The 23,671-nt window shown below is 46.2% G+C and overlaps 1 protein-coding gene across 1 annotated transcript in view; it reads left to right on the top strand.

Moving 5' to 3' along the window:
• ITGBL1 (integrin subunit beta like 1) overlaps positions 1–23,671 on the top strand; it is a 1,421,787-nt gene that overhangs the window by 738,487 nt on the left and 659,629 nt on the right. Inside the window, exon 4 of the mRNA XM_069637000.1 lies at positions 8,930–9,052. Within this exon, the coding sequence (XP_069493101.1) occupies positions 8,930–9,052 (123 nt within the window). The remainder of the gene's footprint in view (positions 1–8,929; positions 9,053–23,671) is intronic.

Genomic DNA, 23,671 nt, shown 5'->3' with positions numbered 1-23,671 from the left:
GGTTAAATGCTCTTAGTCTTGGTGACCTTTGGTTAAATCGTTTTAATATCAATAGCATAAATAAATATAATCAAAACGGTGTCTGTAATACTATCAAGAACGAATATGGGGAACGTTGGCCTACAATTGAGTATGGGCAGGCATTATCTACATAATAAGCCAGAGTTAGGATTTGATGAGTGCCCTGACAGAATCCTATCACCCTTCCCAAGAGCACTCTATATTAAGTATAGGATGAATACACTGAGGGTGGCTGGGTTTATGAGATATTGGCAAGGCACCGCTAGTGAGTTGAAAGTTGTCAATTTTACAACTGAATATATACACCGTGCCTGGATCAGGAGATCCCGACTGACTAAACATTTCTCTTTGCAACAATTGGTATACGTTTGAGTCCTGGGAATGTATTGAATCAGATCTGGTTATTTTGTACTAGGAGGTATATATTTTAACGTTGTCGTGTGAATTCGTACCTTGTATTTTAGTGCAAAATCTTCTTTCTGCATTTAGTGCTTACGTATTGCTTGTTTGTGTTGTTTTAATAGTGTCACTGATGTTTAGAATTGCTAAATTGATTGTGTTGTGTTATTGGTTTTATTGTTGTATACCGAATAAAGCTGCTGCTGATGATGATGATGATTTGTATAAATATTATAATTATTACATTAAACTCACAAAGTAATCATGATCACATGTGGCTAGCCCCACGACTCCGCCCTCCACAAACCTCTCCAAACTGACACTCACTCCACCACCCAAACACTCTACACCGCCAGCAACGTCCCACACATGCATGCACAGTGCAGTTGGCCTGATGTAATTGTGTTGCAGTCACCCATTGTGTGAGGGTCACCGCTGCACTGATCATGTATGCTGTGAGGATCAGAGTAGAGTCTGTCACATACTGTGTGCTGCACTAATGGACCAAAGGGAGATTCAGTGCTGCAGGAAAGGGACCCTAAGAGGGCCAGTTCTGCCGTGAGGAGAAAGTATGAGGGTCTTGTGTGGTAATGTGTGGCTTCACATTGCTGTTCTATGTTATGTATACTGTCTGTTGTTAGTATTTCGTTTGAAAACTTAGCACCTTGAAACTAGTTCCTCTGTCAATTGCTTTTGCGCTTGATAAATAAACTACTACTCGGGAGCAGCATTGGTGGCATGCGGCGTGCTGTACTTGGAGGCAAATGTGAGGGTCAGTGCTGTGATGAGTGGGGACTACGAGGGTGAGCCAATACACCTAGAAGACAATGTGAGGGTCAGAGCAGCACCTGCAGTTACTGTGTGCCGCACTGAGGGGGACACCAAGAGAGCCAAATAATAATATGTCACATACAGTATCAGGGTCACAGTGCAGACAGGCACCTCTAATGTGGAACAGTTATTTTTATTTGTATTATTAATAATATTGTTATCACATGAATCACATTAAACCCACACAGTAATCATGATCACATGTGGCTAGCCCCTAAACTCTCCCCTCCACGAACCTCTCCGAACTGACACTCTGACTCAGCACCCCAACACTCTGTGCCCCCAGCAACGCCCCACACATGCATGCACACTGCAGTTGACCTAATGTAAAGTGCGTGTACAATCTGCAGAAGTTACCTGGGTGCAGGTCACGAACCGGCAGCGACAGTATTGTTGCCTTCACATAGTGCCAAGTGCTGCATTTCAAAGAATACTGACTGGCCGCAGCCTATCTGTCTGAGGTCAGAGAATTGACAATGTGTGATTTTAAGTAACATGTTTTACGATCTTGGCCAGGCCGGGACCAGTGTGTCTGTTTTTCTGTATGCTGTCCACAGACAAATAACAGAGAGATATGCACGCGCTTGTCATGCATTGCTACATTACTAGAACAGGCCCACTCCCAGCTCACCCAGGTTATTGGTATCAGTGCCCCTGCATCAGAACCACCGATGCTAGTTACACACGTGGTGGCCTCTTGATCTAGCATGCAGCCATTATGCGTAACCTCACATTGGTTCACTCTTACCCGGTTTCTTCCTACAGAATTATGGAAACAACTCTCCATGTTCTGTTACATTTGTTAGATTGAGCGAAGACTTGTTGATTTTAAAGAATAATAGCACCAGGCACAGGCGAGACAGCCAGTCGGCTTCCTCCAACACTCGGCGTGGCCAAACAGTAACATACTGCATTCCCGGCTCTTCCTGACACAAACTTCCCAACCCACAAGCCCACTCTTGACCTCTCCACCCCTATCCCTGCAACCCTCACTTACCTGGCTGCCCCTCACCATGCATTCTTTGCCTGCATGTAACCACCTTCCGAATGGCTGCCATAGACAGTGACAGGGGACTCATTCCGAGCTCCTGTCAAGCATCCATGGCGGATATATTTGGTATGAAAAACCTGCTCTTTGATGAAGGGGTGGACAGCCGTGTTCAATCATCATTCAAAGGGAATATTTTCTTTTTTGGGAAAAACACATTATTAGTGTTAAAACCCTTGGCCGGTTGCCGTGGCAATTCCCGTCGTCGAACCCTAACTGAGTGTGATGGTTTAGGTGCCTGATTTCCCTTTTCTCCCCCTTCTGTCCAGCTCTCCTCACCTGAACTGCCGGAATTACTGCTGGGATCCTGTAGCCGCCGTCGAGTAAGATAGTCCTTCTCCTTTTTTCGAAGTGCCTGCTTGTCACGGAGGGAGGCCACCTTGACTGCTGCTGGGAACAGCTGGCCGGGGACCTCCCTTCCGGGACTAAGCCGAAAATAGGGGAAAAAACCCCTGATGGGGAAAAAACCCTGGGACTCCTCAGGTTGTCAGCAAGGTAGTATTGTACGTGGCCGTGCAGGTGAGCAGGAGAAAGTAATAAGCAGGATCCGTGTTGGTTGCAGGAACAGCAAAGCAGCAGGAGGGTCCTACTGAGTGGAAGAATCCCCGAAACCCCTGCCAGCCAAGCAACTAGCGGGGCGAGGACCAGGAATGGGAGGAGGTCAGGAAAAAAAACACCGGCAAGGCACCGGCAAGGCAGTCCAGAGAGAAAGCAGAGGAACGAAGGAAAAAAGGGGCGGAGCCTATCCGCGAGGACGGAACCGCAGAGAACTGAAACAAAAGTCGCCGAGGCACGGTGACTACAGGGAAAACTGGAGGAGAGAGAGAAAAGAGAAAAAACGTACGCCGTGAAGGGGCGCGAGAGCAGAGCAGAGCAGAGCAGAGTAGACGGAAGCTGAAACGGGGTAGGAGCGAAGAACCAGGAAGCAACGAGGGCTTCCACTGGACAGTTGCAACGCAGGGACCGCTGGGCCGGGAAGGTAATTATACTCCCAGCGGCCCCGCGTCGTGAGGAGGAAGCGTGATGGACACAAAGGAGGGACTAGTGCCCTGCATACCTGTGTCCTAATTTCCAACGCGGGAGAAGCCGCCAAGCGGAACGCCTGCGGGTGACAGTATGCCCCCTTCCAGACCGTATCACCCCCGGCTTCCCTGGGTGCAGGCGGTGAAATCTAGCAAGCAAACGAGGCGCATGCACCTGAGAAGCCGGTTCCCAAGAGTCCTCCGACTCCGGATAACCCTTCCAGGACAAAAGGTATTCCAACCTGCCTCGATAGAACCTAGAGTCCCTAATGTTGGAGACTTCATATTCTGCTTGAGTGGGGGTCTGTGATGGAGCAAGTCTGGGCACTGGTCTGTGATGGGAATCGAAATAGAAGTCTTTAAGGAGAGAGGAATGAAAGACTGGGTGAATGCGACTTAGAGAAGGCGGCAGCCGAAGACGGTAAGCCACAGGATTGATTTTGAGAAGAATGGGAAAAGGACCCAGATAACGAGGGGACAGTTTAGAGGGTCTTGTCCATTTGGGTAGAAATCGGGTGGACAGCCACACCTTGTCGCCTGGCTTCCAGTCCGGACATTCTTTGCGATGTTTATCCACTCCCATCTTAGATCGTCTCCTGCTGTTCTCCAAACTCTGTAATGCTGTGTCATGGGCATCCGTGATCTGATCTAACACCTCTTCGGCCGTCGGGGAATTGGTGAAACTGGGAATTTCAGGGAGAAAGGACTTAGGGTGAACCCCATAGGTACAAAAGAAAGGTGAAAGACCTATGGCAGAGTGTTTGGCATTGTTATACGAGAATTCTGCAGTAGGGAGTAGGGAAACCCAATTCTCCTGGTGTTGAGTGACGTAACATCTCAGATATAGTTCGAGAGTGGCATTAAGTCGTTCCGTCATCCCGTTGGACTGGGGATGAAAACCCGAAGAGAGTGCTCTCTCAATTCCTAAACGGGTACACAGGGCTGTCCAGAATCTCGAAGTGTATTGGCTTCCCCGGTCCGAGATGATCTTGTCGGGTAGACCGTGTAGCCTGAAAATGTCTCGTGCAAACACTTCAGCCATTTTGGTGGCTGTGGGAACCCCAGAAAGAGGGGAGAAGTGTGCCATCTTGGAGAAAGCATCTACCGTGACCATGATGCAGGTACATGATCCAGATTCCGGGAGGTCTACAATGAAATCCGTAGAAACCAACCCCCAAGGGCGAGTAGGCATTTCAACTTGGGTAAGTAATCCCAACGGTTTCCCCGTCGGATATTTTGATCGGGCACAAATAGGACAGGTCTTCACAAAGTCTAGGGTGTCTCTCCTCACGGTGGGCCAGGAAAAGGTTCTCGAGATGAGCTCCAGAGTGTTGATTCCCCCGCGATGACCCGCAAGGCGGGATGTGTGACACCAATCCAGAATCTTCTTCCGCAGCGGGCCTTCCGGAATGTATAGACGTTTCTTGAAGAACAGCCAGCCGTCTTTCTCTTGATAAGGAGAAGTGGGGTGCAACGCAATTCGAGGAAGCTCTTGACTCACGGCGGTCTTAACCCCTTGTAGGAAAGTACTGACCTGGGCCAATATCCGATTGTGATGAAACATGGGTTCAGTGTCTAGTGAAGCCCTTTCCTTGCTGGAGTCCTTGCGAGATAGAGCGTCTGCCAGACGGTTAAGCGAACCGGGAATGTAAGAGATCTGAAAATCATATTGTGAGAAAAGATAGGCCCAACGAGCTTGCCTGGAATTTGAGCACTCCATTTCTTGGAGGGCTTTCAGGTTTTTGTGGTCAGTCCTGATGAGGAATGGATGCCTGGCCCCCATGAGTAAATGGCGCCATTCGTCACAAGCCAATTTCATAGCCAACAACTCCTTTTCTAGGACCGAATAATTCAATTGGCTAGGTGAGAGAGTCTTGGATAAGTAGGCTACTGGATGCTCCACACCGTTGACAGTCTGAAGTAGAACCGCTCCAATCGCGATTGCAGAAGCGTCAGTCTCCAGGATGAAGGGCAAAGTCTGATCTGGGTGGTGGAGGATCGGAGCCGAGCAGAAAAGATGTTTGAGTAGTCTGAAACTGTTTTCGGTATCGGGCGACCAGTAGAACGGAGAGGCCTCTTTCTTGAGTAGGCGAGTGATGGGATATACTACTTCAGAGAAGTTGGGGATGAATCTTCTGTAATAATTGGAAAGTCCCAGAAACCTTTGCACCTCCCGGACAGATGTGGGTGCGGGCCATTCGAGGATGGCCTGAACCTTCCTCTGATCCATATCTATACCCTCTTCGGACAGCTGATAGCCCAGATACTGCACGGAAGGGACCGCGAATTTACACTTCTCAGCCTTCACTAACAGCTCGTTCTTTTGTAGACGTTCCAGGACTTGAGTGACATGCCCGATATGTTCTTGTAGGTTGGAGGAGTAGATAAGGATATCATCCAAATAGATGATGACGGAAGTAGAGAGCATGTCAGAAAACATTCTGTCCATAAATCTTTGGAACACAGCCGGGGCGTTAACTAGCCCGAATGGCATCACCTTATACTCATATAGACCGAATGGAGTGCGGAATGCCGTCTTCCATTCGTCACCCTGGGAGATTCTGAGCAGATGATAAGCGTTTCTGAGGTCAAGTTTTGTAAATATTCTGGCCCCTTGTACCGCCTCGATGATGTCGGAGATAAGTGGCATAGGATAACGATCACGGATCGTCACCTTGTTGAGACCTCTGTAATCGATACAGGGTCTCAGATCAGTAGAGTCTCTTTTTTTTATGAAAAACAGAGGAGCCCCTGCTGGGGATTTTGAAGGCTGAATCAACCCGTTCTTCATATTAGTGTCCAGATAGTGTCGTAACACAAGTTTCTCGGCCAGAGTAAGGGAGAACATTCTGCCAAAGGGAACTAGGGCATTGGGTACCAGATCTATAGTACAGTCTTCGGGCCGGTGAGGTGGCAGTATGGAGTGAAGGTTCTCCCGGAACACCTCAGAGTATTCTGAACAATAGTTGGGCAATGCAAACACTCTCACACAGTCCGAGGTATAGGCCGTAACGGATTCAGGGCCCTTCTGGCTCTTCGGAGAAAGACAATGTTCGGTGCAGTATGAAGAACCAAAGCTCAGCTGGTTCTTAGTCCAATCGATCTGGGGATTGTGTTTGCGAAGCCATGTGATTCCCAGTATGATTGGGAAATGTGCAGCCCGGATAATGTCGAATCTTACCACTTCTGAATGATGAAAAACTGTTAAGGACAGATCTTCAGTGGTATGGGTGATGAGTCCGGATGATAAGGGAGAGCCGTCGACTCCTTCTATCTTCTGTCCTTCCTTCCGGGGTATCCTGCGTAGACCGACCTGGTCTGCCCACAGGGTATCAACAAAGTTGCCGGCTGCTCCGCAGTCCAGTAACGCGAGAGTCTCCACCTTCTCGCCTTTTACCGTAAGAGTGGCAGTAACTACCATGAGTCTGGTATCTTCCTTGGGTTCAGAAGAAGAAACTGTAAGCGAAACATAGGGACGAGTAGAGAGAACTGGAAACCCCCGGACACTAGTCCCTATTGATGCCGAGGGTGCTCGTTTCCCTGCCTCTTGCTAGGCAATTCAGAACAATCCTTAAGAAGGTGTTGGTCTGACCCACAATAGGCACAAAGTCCCTTTTCCCTTCTTCGCCGTCTTTCGGCAGCAGTCAAAGGTGCTCTTGTGGCACCTATCTGCATGGGTTCTTCTGACGCGGCAGTGGAAGAGCGACGAGGGGGAGAGCATGCCCGAACATCCAGGGGGAATCCTGAGCCACGTTGTCTGCGTCTTTCTGTCTTCCTTTCTTGTAGACGATACTCGATATGCAGTACAGCCGTTAGTAGGTCCGAAAAAGTAGGCGAGCGAGTAGACCTGGCTAACTCGTCCTTAATTTCCTCTTTGAGACCCCTCCTGAAAATGGCATACTGTGCAGGTTCTGGCCAGCCAGCGCCAGAAGCTACTGTCTTAAAGGCCGAAATGTATGACAGGACATCCAAGGAACCCTGCTTGACGTCCAACAATTCTTCAGAAGCAGTGAATGATAATTCTGGGCGTTCGAATGTCTGTCTCAGAGAATTCTGAAATGCTGAGTAGTCTTGAAGTATGGCATTGTTGCTTATGACTAGGGGAGTAGCCCAAGTCAAAGCATTGCCGGTCATATTCGAGATTAGGAAGCCGACTTTAGCTTGATCCGTAGAGAAAGTGCGGGGTCGGAAAGTAAAGTAGACAGTACATGCCTCTAGGAATTCCTTCACCTTCTTGGGGGCACCGTCAAACTTTCCCGAGGATAGTATCGTAGGTGGTAGTTCTGGAGGAGGGGGTTCCCTGGCGGAAACCATTTGTCTAAGGAGGGCGTTCTCCGCCTTGACTCCCTGGAGTTCTTGAGACATAGCTTGGATCGCCTTCCAAAGCTCTTGCACTTGTCCCTCAGCGGACATCGTGTCTTTACTGGCGTTGCAATCTGTGATGGTTTAGGTGCCTGATTTCCCTTTTCTCCCCCTTCTGTCCAGCTCTCCTCACCTGAACTGCCGGAATTACTGCTGGGATCCTGTAGCCGCCGTCGAGTAAGATAGTCCTTCTCCTTTTTTCGAAGTGCCTGCTTGTCACGGAGGGAGGCCACCTTGACTGCTGCTGGGAACAGCTGGCCGGGGACCTCCCTTCCGGGACTAAGCCGAAAATAGGGGAAAAAACCCCTGATGGGGAAAAAACCCTGGGACTCCTCAGGTTGTCAGCAAGGTAGTATTGTACGTGGCCGTGCAGGTGAGCAGGAGAAAGTAATAAGCAGGATCCGTGTTGGTTGCAGGAACAGCAAAGCAGCAGGAGGGTCCTACTGAGTGGAAGAATCCCCGAAACCCCTGCCAGCCAAGCAACTAGCGGGGCGAGGACCAGGAATGGGAGGAGGTCAGGAAAAAAAACACCGGCAAGGCACCGGCAAGGCAGTCCAGAGAGAAAGCAGAGGAACGAAGGAAAAAAGGGGCGGAGCCTATCCGCGAGGACGGAACCGCAGAGAACTGAAACAAAAGTCGCCGAGGCACGGTGACTACAGGGAAAACTGGAGGAGAGAGAGAAAAGAGAAAAAACGTACGCCGTGAAGGGGCGCGAGAGCAGAGCAGAGCAGAGCAGAGTAGACGGAAGCTGAAACGGGGTAGGAGCGAAGAACCAGGAAGCAACGAGGGCTTCCACTGGACAGTTGCAACGCAGGGACCGCTGGGCCGGGAAGGTAATTATACTCCCAGCGGCCCCGCGTCGTGAGGAGGAAGCGTGATGGACACAAAGGAGGGACTAGTGCCCTGCATACCTGTGTCCTAATTTCCAACGCGGGAGAAGCCGCCAAGCGGAACGCCTGCGGGTGACACTGAGGCCCTCAATTTGCTGAAGCCAGCATTGGCTCATGCCTTACCTCTGACCTCACATGATTTTGGTATCCCGCGAGAGAAAGTGTTCCCTCACCAGCCAAGCGGCCTATCCGTCCATGAACGTCAATGTACTCTCACCAGCCTAAAACGAAATAAATTGTTTATGGACATAAATGGTTGAATGTTGCAATAATTCTTAACTTCTTGTAAATACATGCTACTCTCTTGTCGTGACCTATATGACATGCAATAACATTCCACCTTCCCCTGTTTACAGGCACTTGCTACTGTGGGAGATGTAAGTGTGAAAATTCTGAAGGGAATGGACTCATCTATGGTAAATACTGCGAGTGCGACGATGGAGAATGCATTGATGATGAAACGGACGAGATCTGTGGTGGTACGTATGAAGACTACTCAATTTCTAGCATTGAAGATGAAAAATCATCACATGAACGTAAAAAGAGTTACTGCCACAGTAACATGTCTTTCCTAATGGTATATTGAAGGTATTTTAGAAACTAACATTTGTACTAAGAGATAGAAGAAATGTTTGGGCATACCAATGAATGAATGAATATCTGTTCCAAGTACCCATCACCTCGCAGAACATTGCCACTTCCAAAACCACTTGAAGTTGGGAACGTTACACTGGAAAAAAAGAAGACACAGGTATGTAATCTATGCCCCATTGATATGGAATTACGATGCCTCCAAGTCAGACTTTCCACATGCCTTTGATAGTTGAGGAAGGACCTGAGGACCCACTGAATCAAAGTGCATTTAAGTGCATAGCTCGCCTGGGAAAACGCTCTGCCCTTTCCCCATTGATCCCTGTGAACATTTTACTCTCAAATCCTATATTTGAATATTTCTTTCCCATAAAATGTTTAATTGCTTACATGCAAAAGCTCTTTTTCTTTCTTGGAAAAAAGGCCTAGCCATAGCTTAGCACCTGCCGATATCCTTCGCATTAAAGATCTCGTAACTTAATCCCCAGAAAGCAACAGAGCTAGCCACATGCATCTGTAAATTATTCTAACTGTTCTAGGGCCAAGAAGAAAGAGAGCCACATTTCATTATCACCCCCTGTTTGCAACTCTCAGTAACAAAGCATAGCTTTGGCTCACCAGAGGTTTTGGGCTACAACTCCCATGATCCCTCACCATTGACTATGCTTGCCAGGGCTGGTGGGAGTTGTAATCCAATACATCTGGAGAGTAGACTGCTGGATGGCATTCCCATATCAACTCTCAAGTATCTTGATTACTATCTAACTCTCACGAAACACCAACAAACAACTTTAGGTTTAGATTTTATATGCCCCCTTCATGTATCTAATTTGCATTTGGATATCTTCCCAATACACCCATCCTGATATTCATGCTCGTACTTTCTCAATCTTCCATCCCATGCCTGATGCTCTTGAGCAAGATTTATGAATTGACCATCCAAGCCATTAATCTTGTACACAATCTCTGTATCTCATCTTTCATATTAGGTCATTATCCCCGGTTGCCAGACATTTGGTCGAAAAAAAATTGTCGACAGGACATTTGGTCGAAACCATTTGGTCGAAAACCAAATGGTCGAATTTTTTTTATTTTTTATTTTCACTATTTTTTTTTTTGGGGGGGTCCCCCCCAACCCTCTTTTTTTTCTAAAAAACCCTTTTTTACCCTAAACTACAACCTAAAAATTATATATATAATTAAAAAAAAAATTCGACCATTTGGTTTTCGACGAAATTACGTCGACCAAATGTCTTTCGGCGAAATGACTTTCGACTAAATATCCGGACAACATTATCCCTATGCTCTCTTTATAGGATACCATAACTTCTTGATGATAAGGTAGAACGAACTACGTACTCGAAATAAAAATGTAAAAATGTAAATATTAAGTACCTCATTGTTGAAATGTATATAATATAATTGTACCATATTTTCTCTGTACCATATTTTCTCTCTGTATACCCTATGACCTGTAACTAAGCTTCGCAAATTCTTGTAAAGGCTGCGCCCTGATACCCTCGGGTACGCTCGCGCATTATAAATAATAAACAAACAAACAAATACATTCCACCATTAAAGCTAAAAGGGATTGCATGTTAATTTACAAAGTGGTAAAAGTGTTTCAACCATTCCCACCTAATTGTAAGTCAAATAGAAGCAGTCACTGTGTGAGTGGGGGTATAGTAAGTGTGCCTCAGAGTGACGTGCATTTGTAGCTCCACAGGTGTAATTTAAAGCCTGAGCGAGCAAAAGTAGTCATTCAGGGCTGTGATCTGAGTCACTAGATTTTTGGAAGGCGTCTTGAGAAGGTTTGCTGTTTGTATGAGAAGCAATGGGCAGGTGATGCATATTGAAAACTCCATTCCATTACTGTAGACGTCTGTCTGAAATTCTTTCTGATTTCTGCCTCAACCGCATCATAACTTCATCATCGCCTGCCTATCCCCATGATTTTGATGTCGATGCGCATCTTGGACCATCATGACTCTGTCCGCATTGTGGTGCATAGTCCTGCTTTCAGTTTAATGGTAGTCTTGAGTCTGACTATTCAGATTTGTGGATTGATCAATTGCATAGAAAATGATTTTGACACATATTGCAGGGTATTAGAAGGCCTATATCCCACAGACATATCTGCACCTGTATCAATTCTAATCATCTATGCCTTTGTCAGTCAAGGCTATGCTCCACGGAAGATTACCAGAGTCAATAGGATATTCATTCTGAATTAGTTGGATGGCATAGGCAGCAATCACGCTACAACACTGTGGCTTCTTGACGCAGGGCATCTACGCGACTAGAGATCTTTGTATGTTATATGGATTCTTGTATTTTTTTGTTTGTATGTTGACTATTTTCACCATGCTTTTATAACCGGCTTTGCTTGTAAAGTTGTTTGTGCTAAATTAGTTGGGTCTGTTGTGCTATTTGCTCCTTAGCAGAGTCTGCAGTTATATTATCTCCCTGCTATCCATATCATGTATTTCCTCTCTTCCATGTCCTGTGTGATACCTGCTTCTTGCAGGTAGAGTCAACAGTAATAATTGCTCCTAAATCGGGTTCACAATGATATTTGCTTCCCCCAGTTTTCCCCCAGATCACTTTATATTATGTACTTCTTTCTAAAGTTCAGTCTTGTGTTCGCTCCACGAAAAGGCCAGAATAATTCAGCAGAAACACTTGTTCCCTGGTAAGGTCCTCTGTGATATTTGTACTGGCTATTCCAGATTCTGATATTTTTTCCTATATAAAAATGGGCAACTTCGCTCTGAAATCTGCTGCCTGTTATTTGCGCTGTGATATTTGGTGCCCACTGATAACTCTATGATATAAACATCTTATAAGTTACACAGATATATTTGCCCTTTGGTAAGGTGACCTCTATTATCTGATCCTTGTGATTTGCTCTGTGATATCTGTTCCCTGCTATTCACTCTGTGATACCTGCTCCTCATCTTGCACACTTTAATATGTGAGCCCTGTGAAGAGCAATGGTAGTTGCTACTTTGTAAATAGCACATGGTTGACTGCACTTTCTGCAATACATTGGTTTTTATTCATGCTGATTTCCAGGGCACAAACCCCACTGGTCGCACACCCATCTTCTTTAAGGATTACTTTCAGAACAATTTCACATATCCTCCAGGGCAAACAACGCTATGTCAAAGGGACTTGAAGACAACAAAACCTGAGCTGCAGAGAGGCTCAATCACTCAATCCTGCCCACTGAGAAAGCAGACGTAGTGTAATACTCATACAAGACAATGACCAATCAATTCACAAGAAACAGCAGCCATGATATCAATAACCCACCTTCAAGACCACCCTCATCTTGCATCTCAAAATACCTCTTGGGATACCAGCAAGAGTCAAGAGTATTTACATCTCCATCATGCCCAAATAATGCCGACACGTGGAAATTCTGTATGACGATAGACAAGAAGTTCATTCCAATTCCCGAACATCATATAAGAAAGAAACTCAGCTGAGGCTTGTAGCACAATAGCCAACCCCCAGACCAGTAACCAGATACCCAAAGAAACCTTCAGTGAAGCAATTTCGACACTGTTTCACATCACCACAGAACACTACATTCATCACCACACACTCCCCACAAACCTACCTTCAAAAAGACATCGTCAACCCTTAGGAGAGCCTTCACAGCCTCTTCAAGGACAAATTCAATGTACACCATGAAACCCAACACTTTGGCCCTAGCCATCAAAGAACCTGGTAGAATCTCCACAATGCACCAACTGGCCCAGAGCAACCACATAACTAACTGCCTCCCTATCAAAGACGGAGCCATAAACAAACCCAACACAGACATCTACATCTTACTCAGAAAGGACAACATGAATCATCTGTTCCCCACCAAAACGTACCTGACAGGCAACTACATTGCTGTGTTACAAATGGCCATCCCATACGATTACAAGATTAGATGCATCACACCACACCAACAAGAGGTGAGATGGAATCATGAAATCTCTGTCAATGCAAAAGTATCAATCTCAGACATCAATTTGGACTGCAATTCTCTCTTGATAGATGGCACCAACTTGCACACGCCCACTCATGTTTTCATGCTAATCTACAATGCTCGCCCATGACCCTTAATTAAGAGACAACTTTAGGGGTTCAGAAGTGACCTCATTGAAGACAGGCAACATGATAGGAAAAAAAGGAAAAAGCAGCTATCAAAACCCTTTCATTAAACCCGGATGCCATCCAGTTTAGGCAATTAATGAGAGGGCCCACTCACACAGATGGACACACTCTGGATAGAATATTTCTGCAATGAAAATCTTACTACAGTAAAACCACATTCCCTCTATACTAGAGAGTCCTTCTCATGGTTCCCTTCACAATATTTATCCAAATTACATCTTTACCAAAAAGGACCAAGGTTCTATTTACAAATATCAGACCATAGAAGCATATCAAGCTAGATAATTGTGTCATAAAACTAGAAGCATTCAAACCACACTCGCCTCATAAAACCACCCAAGAATACCAGAAGAACAATTCCACTGCCTCCATGAATGGATATCACCAACCCTGGATATGCAGGCCCCAAAGAAACTCCTGCAATGTTCCCAAAGAGAAAGCCGCTAGATCATTCACCACCACCTTCAAATACCAGAAGAAACAGAACAGTAAGTTAAAGAAAATATGCAGGGGGAAACCACCATTTAATAATGAAAACACATTACACATACTGCAGAGAATCTGCACAGTGCAATTGTTCTAAATCATCAAAGAATTAAGAAAATCTCAGCACACTGAACTATCACATCATTTCTGTGACTCAATCTCCTCCCAGTTCAATGACGACATCCTGCAAATCCAAGACCACCTGACCCTACAGCTATACCCAGCCACAATATGGAACCAGCACCCAACAAAACTCCCATAACAACTCTGAACATATCCTCACAGCCAGATCTTCTGATGATTCATTCCCCACATATTGGCAAAACGAAAGCCAAAAAAACAGACCATATACGTCATGACACCCCTAAGAAAACCACATCAGAATCTTTCAACACTGCAAGCTACCACCCCATCTCCAAAACACCCGTCAAAGCAAACAATCTGATGAAGCTTCTTTACCATTAACTCCAGGACCATGTGGAAACCAAAACATCATGCCTGAATCACAGCATCATTTCAAACCAAAGAGGGGAACATCCATATGGGATGCACTCAAAAAAGAATGTAGAAGGAAACATACCAATTGCGCCCATCCCCCTGGACATCATGGTGGCCTCTGACAATATCAGCGACAGAATCATCCTATAAAATCTCATGGACAACATATTAGAGGGGACCATGTTACATTAGATGATATCGTTCCTCTCCAACAGGATAGAGTCCTCCTGCACGTCTCATTTTAAATCACCCCCCACAACATCACCTGTACAGTAGCTCAAGAATCCAGCCTGCCACCAATACCTTTCATTATCGACATGACTGACAAGCCTAGAGAAGCCTTTACTCCCCAGGCTGTCGGGAGTTCTACAGATTGCGGACTGCTCCCCGCCGTCAAGCAACTTTACCTCTTGTACAGATTTTAGAGGTAAGTGGCAGCAGGGGGTTCGCTATTATAATTTATTCTCCGAGGCCATCGCCGAGACTGCGTTCTATTCCCTATTAGGTGCCATATTGGTGTTGGGCAATTCTTGCCTGCCCCTCCACCTTTAGCAGCCTTTTTTCATGGGATATAAAAGTATTCTAGTTCCTGCTTGGTAAATCATACCACACTGTGAATAAGGGGCGCAGAATGAACCATCTGAGAAGTGGAGTATATAGGGACGATACAAGGGCATGCGAGCCGATCTTCTCTACGAACTGAATGCCAGGCAGGGACGATACAAGGGCATGCAAGCTGATCTTCTCTACGAACTGAATGTCAGGCCTGTGTCCTCACCTCCACTGTTAACTGGGCTAACACCATTTGGGAGGGAAGACGCAGTTATAGAGTCCCACTCAGCAACTACAACTCCACAATGCCTGACCTTCCGGGGTCCAGAGGTGTCAACCCTGATCTTAAATATGGAACCAGGTGTTTAAAAATAGTTTAGAGTATACACTTTCAGCGTCTTCTATGAAAAGAACCATTGAAGCTTGTTTTCAACCGCCCAGGACTTTAGGTTGGGAACAGAATCCGACACAAGAGAGGGGGAGCTTGGAGTGCTGCCTCAGGATTCATTTTTAGCTATCTTGGCAAGATCGGAGATGTTATTGGATGAACAGCCCATATCTGTACAAAACGTGGAAGGGCAGTGTGCCTTAACTGGCAGCGAGCTTCTCTGACCATTTCCAAATGCCTGACCATGTGTGCTTCGAACTAATGGAAGCTCCAGGTTCCATACAACTGGATTCCAGTAACATTTCGGCCCAAAGAGAGTCTCCGACTCTAAGAGAGACGGCGACCGCTAACCTACATCCCCCTCTGCTGCCGCCAATAGATGCAGAGGCAGTGATGCAGCCGGACCCCACATTAAAAGCACTCCTCTTCGTTTTGAATTCGCTGGTAAAGGTCTTTGATGGACTTGGGGGGAAGTCTACAAAACCCAAGCTCATTGTTGGAAATGATAAAGAATGCTGAAGACAACAATACTGCCTTGGTGGGCCTCCATTCCTCTATTAAGAAGGGGATAGGGGACAATGTTTGGCTTGGCAGTCAAACAAATCATCTGTGAATAAGTAGAGCTCAGGAATGGATCTGGTAATGGACAATACCCTCATCCTGTTTAATGCACACCCACCCTTCCCTCCTGGTTGCTGATACAACCACACTCTGGGCAAACCAAAAGTCTTAGCGTCTAATATACTCACAGCCAACCTCACCGGGGGTGATAGTTGGGTCCCTTGGCCCTCTTGTCGGAGATGTTATTGGATGAACAGCCCATATCTGTACAAAACGTGGAAGGGCAGTGTGCCTTAACTGGCAGCGAGCTTCTCTGACCATTTCCAAATGCCTGACCATGTGTGCTTCGAACTAATGGAAGCTCCAGGTTCCATACAACTGGATTCCAGTAACATTTCGGCCCAAAGAGAGTCTCCGACTCTAAGAGAGACGGCGACCGCTAACCTACATCCCCCTCTGCTGCCGCCAATAGATGCAGAGGCAGTGATGCAGCCGGACCCCACATTAAAAGCACTCCTCTTCGTTTTGAATTCGCTGGTAAAGGTCTTTGATGGACTTGGGGGGAAGTCTACAAAACCCAAGCTCATTGTTGGAAATGATAAAGAATGCTGAAGACAACAATACTGCCTTGGTGGGCCTCCATTCCTCTATTAAGAAGGGGATAGGGGACAATGTTTGGCTTGGCAGTCAAACAAATCATCTGTGAATGCTGCCTGGTGGACAGTATGAAAACTGTTTTGTGTCTGTTAACAAATGCTGTGTGTGACCCTAATGTCAGAATTGTAGGGCAGGATGGGGGCCTACCTGAGAGGCATACCGATGGGGGTGTTGTACAAGACGAATTTGATGACACTCCTTTATCTGGCTCAATAATGGAGGAATTTATAAGGCTTGCACATCTACCGTGTAATAACATTGTGACCAAGGAACATAATACTGGGTTTGGTTTAATTGTGGAGGAGCCTCCCATGCCCAGCCCTTTAGGGATCACGGAATTGGGTCGCTCAAACAATAAGAGAGGGTGGAATATCCCACTGCAAACAGACCAGGGCCTCGCTAAAGATACACATAAGGCTCGCAAAGGGGGAGATAAGGATAGTGATGAGCTGGCCCGACTCCCAAACCGAATAAAGAAAACTTTAAAAAAAGACAAAAAACAGATGATTTCTTCCAGGGAGGAGGTGCCCCAAAGCCATAAAAACTGAAATCTAAAAAAATAAAGAACTCTGGGACGCAGAACTTTGTGAGGAGACTAAGAGCGGGGAACTGAAAAGAAGAACATTTAGCAAGTCCAAATATTTGGATTCCTGAGGTTTCACAAGATGTACATGCTTTGCATGTCCCCCAGGAGACAAGGGACTTCTCAACAAAGACCAATGTTGTTACCGGCGCTACACCTTCATTAAATCTATCCAGGGTGGTAGTGTATGGTCCTGATGTGCTCCCAACTAAACTGGCCCCAATCTTCATGCAAAGAAAGACCCCCCGAATGCCCTTGAGTGGGTAGCTGGTGGGAGGGGCCCTGCCAGGTCCAGCCGTCTCGGATGGCGTGGTGGCTATTATTGACAGCCCACAGTTACCCTTGACCGTGAGTCCACAAGAGGGCCAAGGGACCCAACTATCACCCCCGGTGAGGTTGGCTGTGAGTATATTAGACGCTAAGACTTTTGGTTTGCCCAGAGTGTGGTTGTATCAGCAACCAGGAGGGAAGGGTGGGTGTGCATTAAACAGGATGAGGGTATTGTCCATTACCAGATCCATTCCTGAGCTCTACTTATTCTCGACGCTAGACATAGCGTTACATATGCTCTCCATTTGACTCAAGAACAGATGCGGTTGAGATTGGTCTAAAATCGCACTTGGGGCTTAACGCACTAAGGGCGGCAGGAGAAGAGTTTAATAAAATGGGATACACATTATTTTTAAGCCTCCCAAGTGCAGCCCTGGTGGGGGCAACTGTGAACCAAGAGGAAGCTCTACTGAGCCCTGCTCGCAAGCACCATTATTGGGTATATTTAATACTCAAGAGGAAGAAGGTCCATCCGGTAGCGCAGTGGGCGGTACACAAAAGATTTCTCAGTCCAACGTAATATCTATGCTACCACAGATTATTTCCCAGATCTTCTTACAACTTGGTCTAATACTTGATGCACCTTATTAATGAGGGATGATAGCACTGTTGTGCTGGAATACACAGGTTTCCAGTAGTTTTGTGTCTAATAGTCAGGGTTTTAATATTTTTGGTACATATGACATAGTCCTCCTTCAGGAGACGTGGTTTTTGCGTGCCTTTGCAAGAGATGGTTTCTCTATGGTAGAGAACCTGGCCTAACATTCCAATGGGGGCCACCTGGAAGGAGGAATATTTACCATATTTCAGGATTTAGTAAGGATTCCATCTGATGCACTAGGTATCTTGGCAGTGGTGGCCCGTTTTCGTAGCGATCATGGTCGGGAAACGCCCAGCTCTATTGTATGACAAACCTGTGTTTTGAACCCTGCAAGCGCTTACCTCTGTGACTTTTTGTCCTTATTATCAAAGTTACTGGCTAGTGTATTATCGTCAGAGGAGGCAGTAGGGCTGATTATAGTTGGAGATCTAAATTCCTATTGCTTAACGCCAGAGAGGGCTCATGGTCTTAAGTGTAATGCTAGAGCGAATGGGAGAATCTGGCTGGAGTTCCTACAAGGATGGAATTTGAAGAGGGCTAACATTTTCATTCCAGGTGACATTCTGCGAGGAGAGCAGGTTTAAAAATGTCCATCATTGATTGTTTTTTTGTCAGGTGATTAACTCACCAACTGCATCTGCTTTGAAGTGAAAGCGACCGCACTCAGCGATCACGAAACGTTAGTCCTTACTTTGAGGGTGTGGATAGGTTGTGGATGTGGATAGGTTACTATGCCCAGCATTGAAGGTAAACCAAGCAGGGCCTTGAATTTTGAAATTCATAGGGAATGGGAAAGCTTTGAACCAGAAATTACACTGTGTTCTGGAGGAAGGAGAAGAAGGGGGGATGAAAGATCGTCACAATCCCAACGCTTTCAGGAGTTTTTGTGGTTATTGGACATACCAGTTCAAGTTAAAGCTGCCGGGAGGAGTGCCCATTTCCATAACTATGATGAGGCCACTAGTATGCTGAAAATTCTATTATGAGGGCAGATGCCCCACTGTGGGCAAGGAGCCCGTGGGATCTCTTTAGTAACATCTTGAAGTGTAGAGTGATCCCAGACTCGTTGGAAACAGGAATAGTGATACCCATCTATAAAAAAGGGGACCAGACTTCTGCCCTTAACTACCGGCCAATAGCATTATTGGACACTGACAGTAATATTTCTGCAGGCGTTTTACTAAAGGATCTCGAGGCCTGGGTGGAAGGAAAGGGCATCCTACATAGACAGCAAATAGGTCTCAGGAGGGGCCTTTCAACTTCCTTAAATGGGTTGGTTACGAATCTGGCCCTTGGGAAATCATGGCTGAAGGGTGGCCCAACTCTCTATGGTGCATGGTTGGATCTTTCCCTCGCATTTGATACAATAAAACGAGGGCGTCTTTGGAGCAAACTGCTGAACTGGGGTATAGGGCAGGGATTACTCACTGTGCTGATTCACCTCCATGGTAATTCCCATATCCAGGTACATCTAGACGGTGAGAGTCATTTTTCATGGCCCATTCCTACGGGCAGAGGAGTAAGACAGGGGTGCAGATTGGCCCCCTGTCTCTTCAATCTATATCTGGCAGATGTTGGCAGGGCTTTATCGTCATCCGTTCTGCCAAGCCCTAAGAAATCGGGGCTTGAAATGTATCCTGGCTAGCATATGCAGACAATGGCCCTCATTACGACCCTGGCGGATGGACCATGGTGCTAATAGCACCATGGTCCATGCCGGTAACTTTCCGACTCCGCCATGGCAGAATGGGCAATTACCACCCCATTCCGAGGTTGGCGGAGTGGTAATTCCCCCTTCCGCCATGGCCCTTCCCCATTCCCATTTTTGCCCCATAGGGCATAATGGGAATGGGGAAGGCGCTAAGTACGGTGCCGCAAATTGCGGCACCGTACTTAGCACCAAGGTCCCTTTGCGGCATGGTTTTTAACGCCTGCAAAAAGCAGGCGTTAAAATCACCATCCCGCAAAGGGACCTTGTAATCAGGAGTTAAGGGTCGGCGCCGTTTACGGCGCCGTAAAACCCTTAACGCCTGACTCGTAATGAGGCCAAATGTATTACTATTGGACTACACACCTGTGGCAGTGAAAAGGCAGCTAAATGCCTTCAGTCAATATGCGAAGGAAAATAAATTAACCATAAATCCCACTAAAACAAACATAGTTAAATTCAATCGGCTTGGGAAGTGTCTGCCAAGATTTGCATTGCACTTAAATAGAACATCAATATCAGTTGTCTCAGAGGTCAAATATTTGGGATTTATGCTTACCCTTCGTGGAGAGACTGGACCGTTTGACGGACCAGTTCTGTTCCCAAATGAAGAGAATGAGTACACGATATTGTAGGTTTTCCATACTCCCTCTGATTTGCTATTATAGGAGAAAAGTTATTGCAGAAATTCTATATGGTCTGCAGATAGACCCCCGCTCCTGGTCTGTAGATTGGGTGAGGATAGTGGGGCGCATTTGGAAAAGAGCTCTGAATCACCCTCTATCTCTTCCGATGGCAGGTCTGTGTTACAAGTTGGGTTTGACATCTTTGATGGCCCACTTGGTCTAAAGACTCATTCTATATTACAGGCATATATTAGCTGTGGAGAGGGAGTCTCTGTATGAAGACCTAGCCCTTCATTTACAGCTGGGGGCACCTTCAGTGTTGACACAATTGTGAGAAATAGTGAATAATATTCTTTTTAATATTAATAGGCAATTTGAGAATGTAATGGTAAATCCAGTAAGTGTGAAGAAGGCACTGTTGGACCATGATTGGGCCTGTACTGTGGACATAATGTGTTCTTCAGCCATTGCATCCTCCCATTCTACCATTGATAAGTCGAGAGGCACTTTTCCGGCCTACCTTTCCTGGACCCCTAACTCCAGGTCGAGAACTGAATTTCGAAGGTTTAGGATGAATGTCATACCAACCGGGGAGATAAGGGGATTCCGGGATGGAATTAAAGGGACCAGGTGACCCCAGAGTGTAGCCTTTGTAGTTCCAAACAAGTCCAATCCTTGAGGCATATATTAATTGAATGTACTGCTATTCAAAGTCTTTGAGTTCAGCATTTCTCTCGTTTTGTGGCGGACGTGGAGTGGCTTACATCACTTTCATTTTGGGAGAGATTGGCCGCTGGGCACGAACTTAGTCTGGTATTGGAGGTTTTAAGATTTTTAAACATCTTAGGTTTTATAAAATTGAAACGTAATGTAGTGTAGGTCTGACACTGTCTGAACATAAGTCAAAAGTTTTAATTTTGGGAATAAAATATTTTTTCTTCTTTTGTTATCTGTTTTTTCCTGCCGTTGTGTGTGTTTTATGTTTCTGCTTGGATTCTTTTATTATGTATTTGTGAAACGTCTTTTTGACTAAAACACAATAAAAAAAATTAAAAATAATTAAATAAGGAGTGGGGATAGAAATCAGAGTGGTCGTTCTCGAACGTGTCTGACAATAACCCCATGAAAGACATTTGTTAAAGGCATATGTTGACAAAGTAAAATATGTTTTGGAATACCTGAGAAGTTTAAGACTTGGGGAAGAGGACCCTGAGAAGCCTACCAAAGGGGAACTGTTGTGTAGAACCATTTGAGAGCATGTGTTATGTTCACCTGATCTCCACGGGGGCACCGAACGGTGCTGGACGTTCTGGTGATGAGTGGTTCCTTGTGCCCCCCTTTGACTTCGTCACGAAAGCAGGTTTGCCTAAAAATGTTAAATCAAATGTTACCCAACCATAAGGACGAGGGCAACTCCCGCTTCCCGTGACCGCCTCTTGCATGTCTCACCTTTGTATTTTGAAAGGCGGGCTCGCCGTCCTGCGTCTCTATGCAGGGGTGCGTAGTAGTTCTAGGATCTAGTTAATTCACTGATCCTGCATAGTTCCAAACAACTGCGACTCAATAGGTAAGACTCTTTCCAATGGTATGGATTGCTTAAGAGTTCAAGTTGTAAAAATCCACTCCTGTGCCCCTTCCTTATAGGTTTCCCCTCGTGCTTAACATGGAGCGAGGTCCTTTTCAGGAATGGTAGCTGGCTTCCAAAGGTAAGTTTTGCGCCAGCGCTATGCAAAAGTCTTTCCCCATGGTTTTGTTTTCTGCACAACTAACCTGCTGTTCTTTGCATTCTGCAGGTGTGGAATCTCCAGAACAGAGTTTGCGTGAAGATATATTGCGGCTCCGCAAGAAATTGCTGTCTCCGGGTGAGTAGCAGCGTTGCGCTAGATTTTAAGTCTAAATGAGGCCTTCCCCACTGCGAGGCTAACCTGATGTCTTCTTTTATGTTTCTACAGATGCGGCAGCTCCGGAGCGGCGATCGGATGATGGGCGGTGATCGCGTGATGGTGCTCCGATGGACCGCTGGACTGAGGAGGCTTCTGGTAAGTATTAGCGTTGCGCTGAATAGCGATGTAGCTTGAGTGGTCCGCACAGCTAACCTGCTGTCCTTTCCCTTGCAGCTTGGCAGTAACAGAGACTCCAGGAAGACCGAGATGGAAAATCAGGTAAGTGTCTTGTTCTGCTCTTTTTTCTCTCTTTCTTCCTTGCAGGTAGCTCAAGTCAACTGGACGGGCGTAGCTGAAGACTGGCCTAGAGTTTGCAGACACAGTGAACGTTACACTGCAGGAGTGCAGAATAACGCGAAGTGTGTTCTGTACAAAGGGCGTGGCTTATATAGTCTTCAGAAAGTAGTCTTTAGGAAAAGTAGTCCCAGCAACCACACCCAAGCAAATAGTTCCCTAGGCAAGTAGTCCCTTCATCTGCTTCAGATTGGTTTACATGTGCTTCACTGGGTTTGAAACTTGTCATGTTGGTGATAGCAGTATGAACCTTGCCGCCAACGGCGCCAGGACCGAGTCCAGGAGGCCCCTGCGAGACCCTTTGGGGCCTTTAAGGCCCCCATGGAACCCAAAGCCCTGGGCATGTTGGTCTGCACCTGATGTTTGGGGGTATGGACCGTGACAGCACTCCCCCCCCAAGGCCCCTCCCAAGGTGGTTTGTCCCACTGGTCCGGGTTTGGTCGGGTAGTTTCGATGGAAACGGTTTACTAGGCGTGGTGCATGAATATAGTCACTTGGTTCCCATGATCTTTCTTGGGGACCGTAGACTTTCCAGTCAACTATATAGAAAAGTTTTGATTTGACCCACTTTGAGTCCATAATGTCTTTTACCTTGAATTCTGGTTCACCATCTACCAAAATGGGTCTTGGCGGTTTCGTTATCCGAGTTCCTGGTTGTACTGGTTTCAAAAGGGAAACGTGGAATACGGGGTGGATTTGCATGTTTGGACGTAGCTCCAGTTTTACTGCCACAGGATTGATGATGGCCTTGATGGTGTATGGTCCCAAATATCTGGGATTAAATGTGTGGTTTCCTTTTAGTGGTATATGTCTTGAGGCTAACCAAACCTTGTCTCCAACATGGTATTTCGGAGCTTCGCTCCTATCTTGATCTGCAAATCGCTTGTATCTCTCTTTAGCTTGTTTTAAATGTTCGGTTGCTCTTTTGAAGGCTTGGGTGATGGTTGTGTGCAGACTGCTTATGGCAGGCATTTCCAGATGTTGAGGTGTGTTGAATTCTGAGGTTCGTGGATGTATTCCATATATTGTATAGAATGGAGTTTGCCCCGTGCTGGAATGCAAAGACTTATTGTAGGCATACTCGGTTATCCATAAAATGTCCTTCCA

Source organism: Ambystoma mexicanum, chromosome 7p, assembly GCF_040938575.1.
Source record: "Ambystoma mexicanum isolate Mex_15411 chromosome 7p, UKY_AmexF1_1, whole genome shotgun sequence".
NCBI classification, from domain to species: Eukaryota; Metazoa; Chordata; class Amphibia; order Caudata; family Ambystomatidae; genus Ambystoma; species Ambystoma mexicanum.
This window is presented reverse-complemented; position numbering and strand designations above follow the sequence as displayed.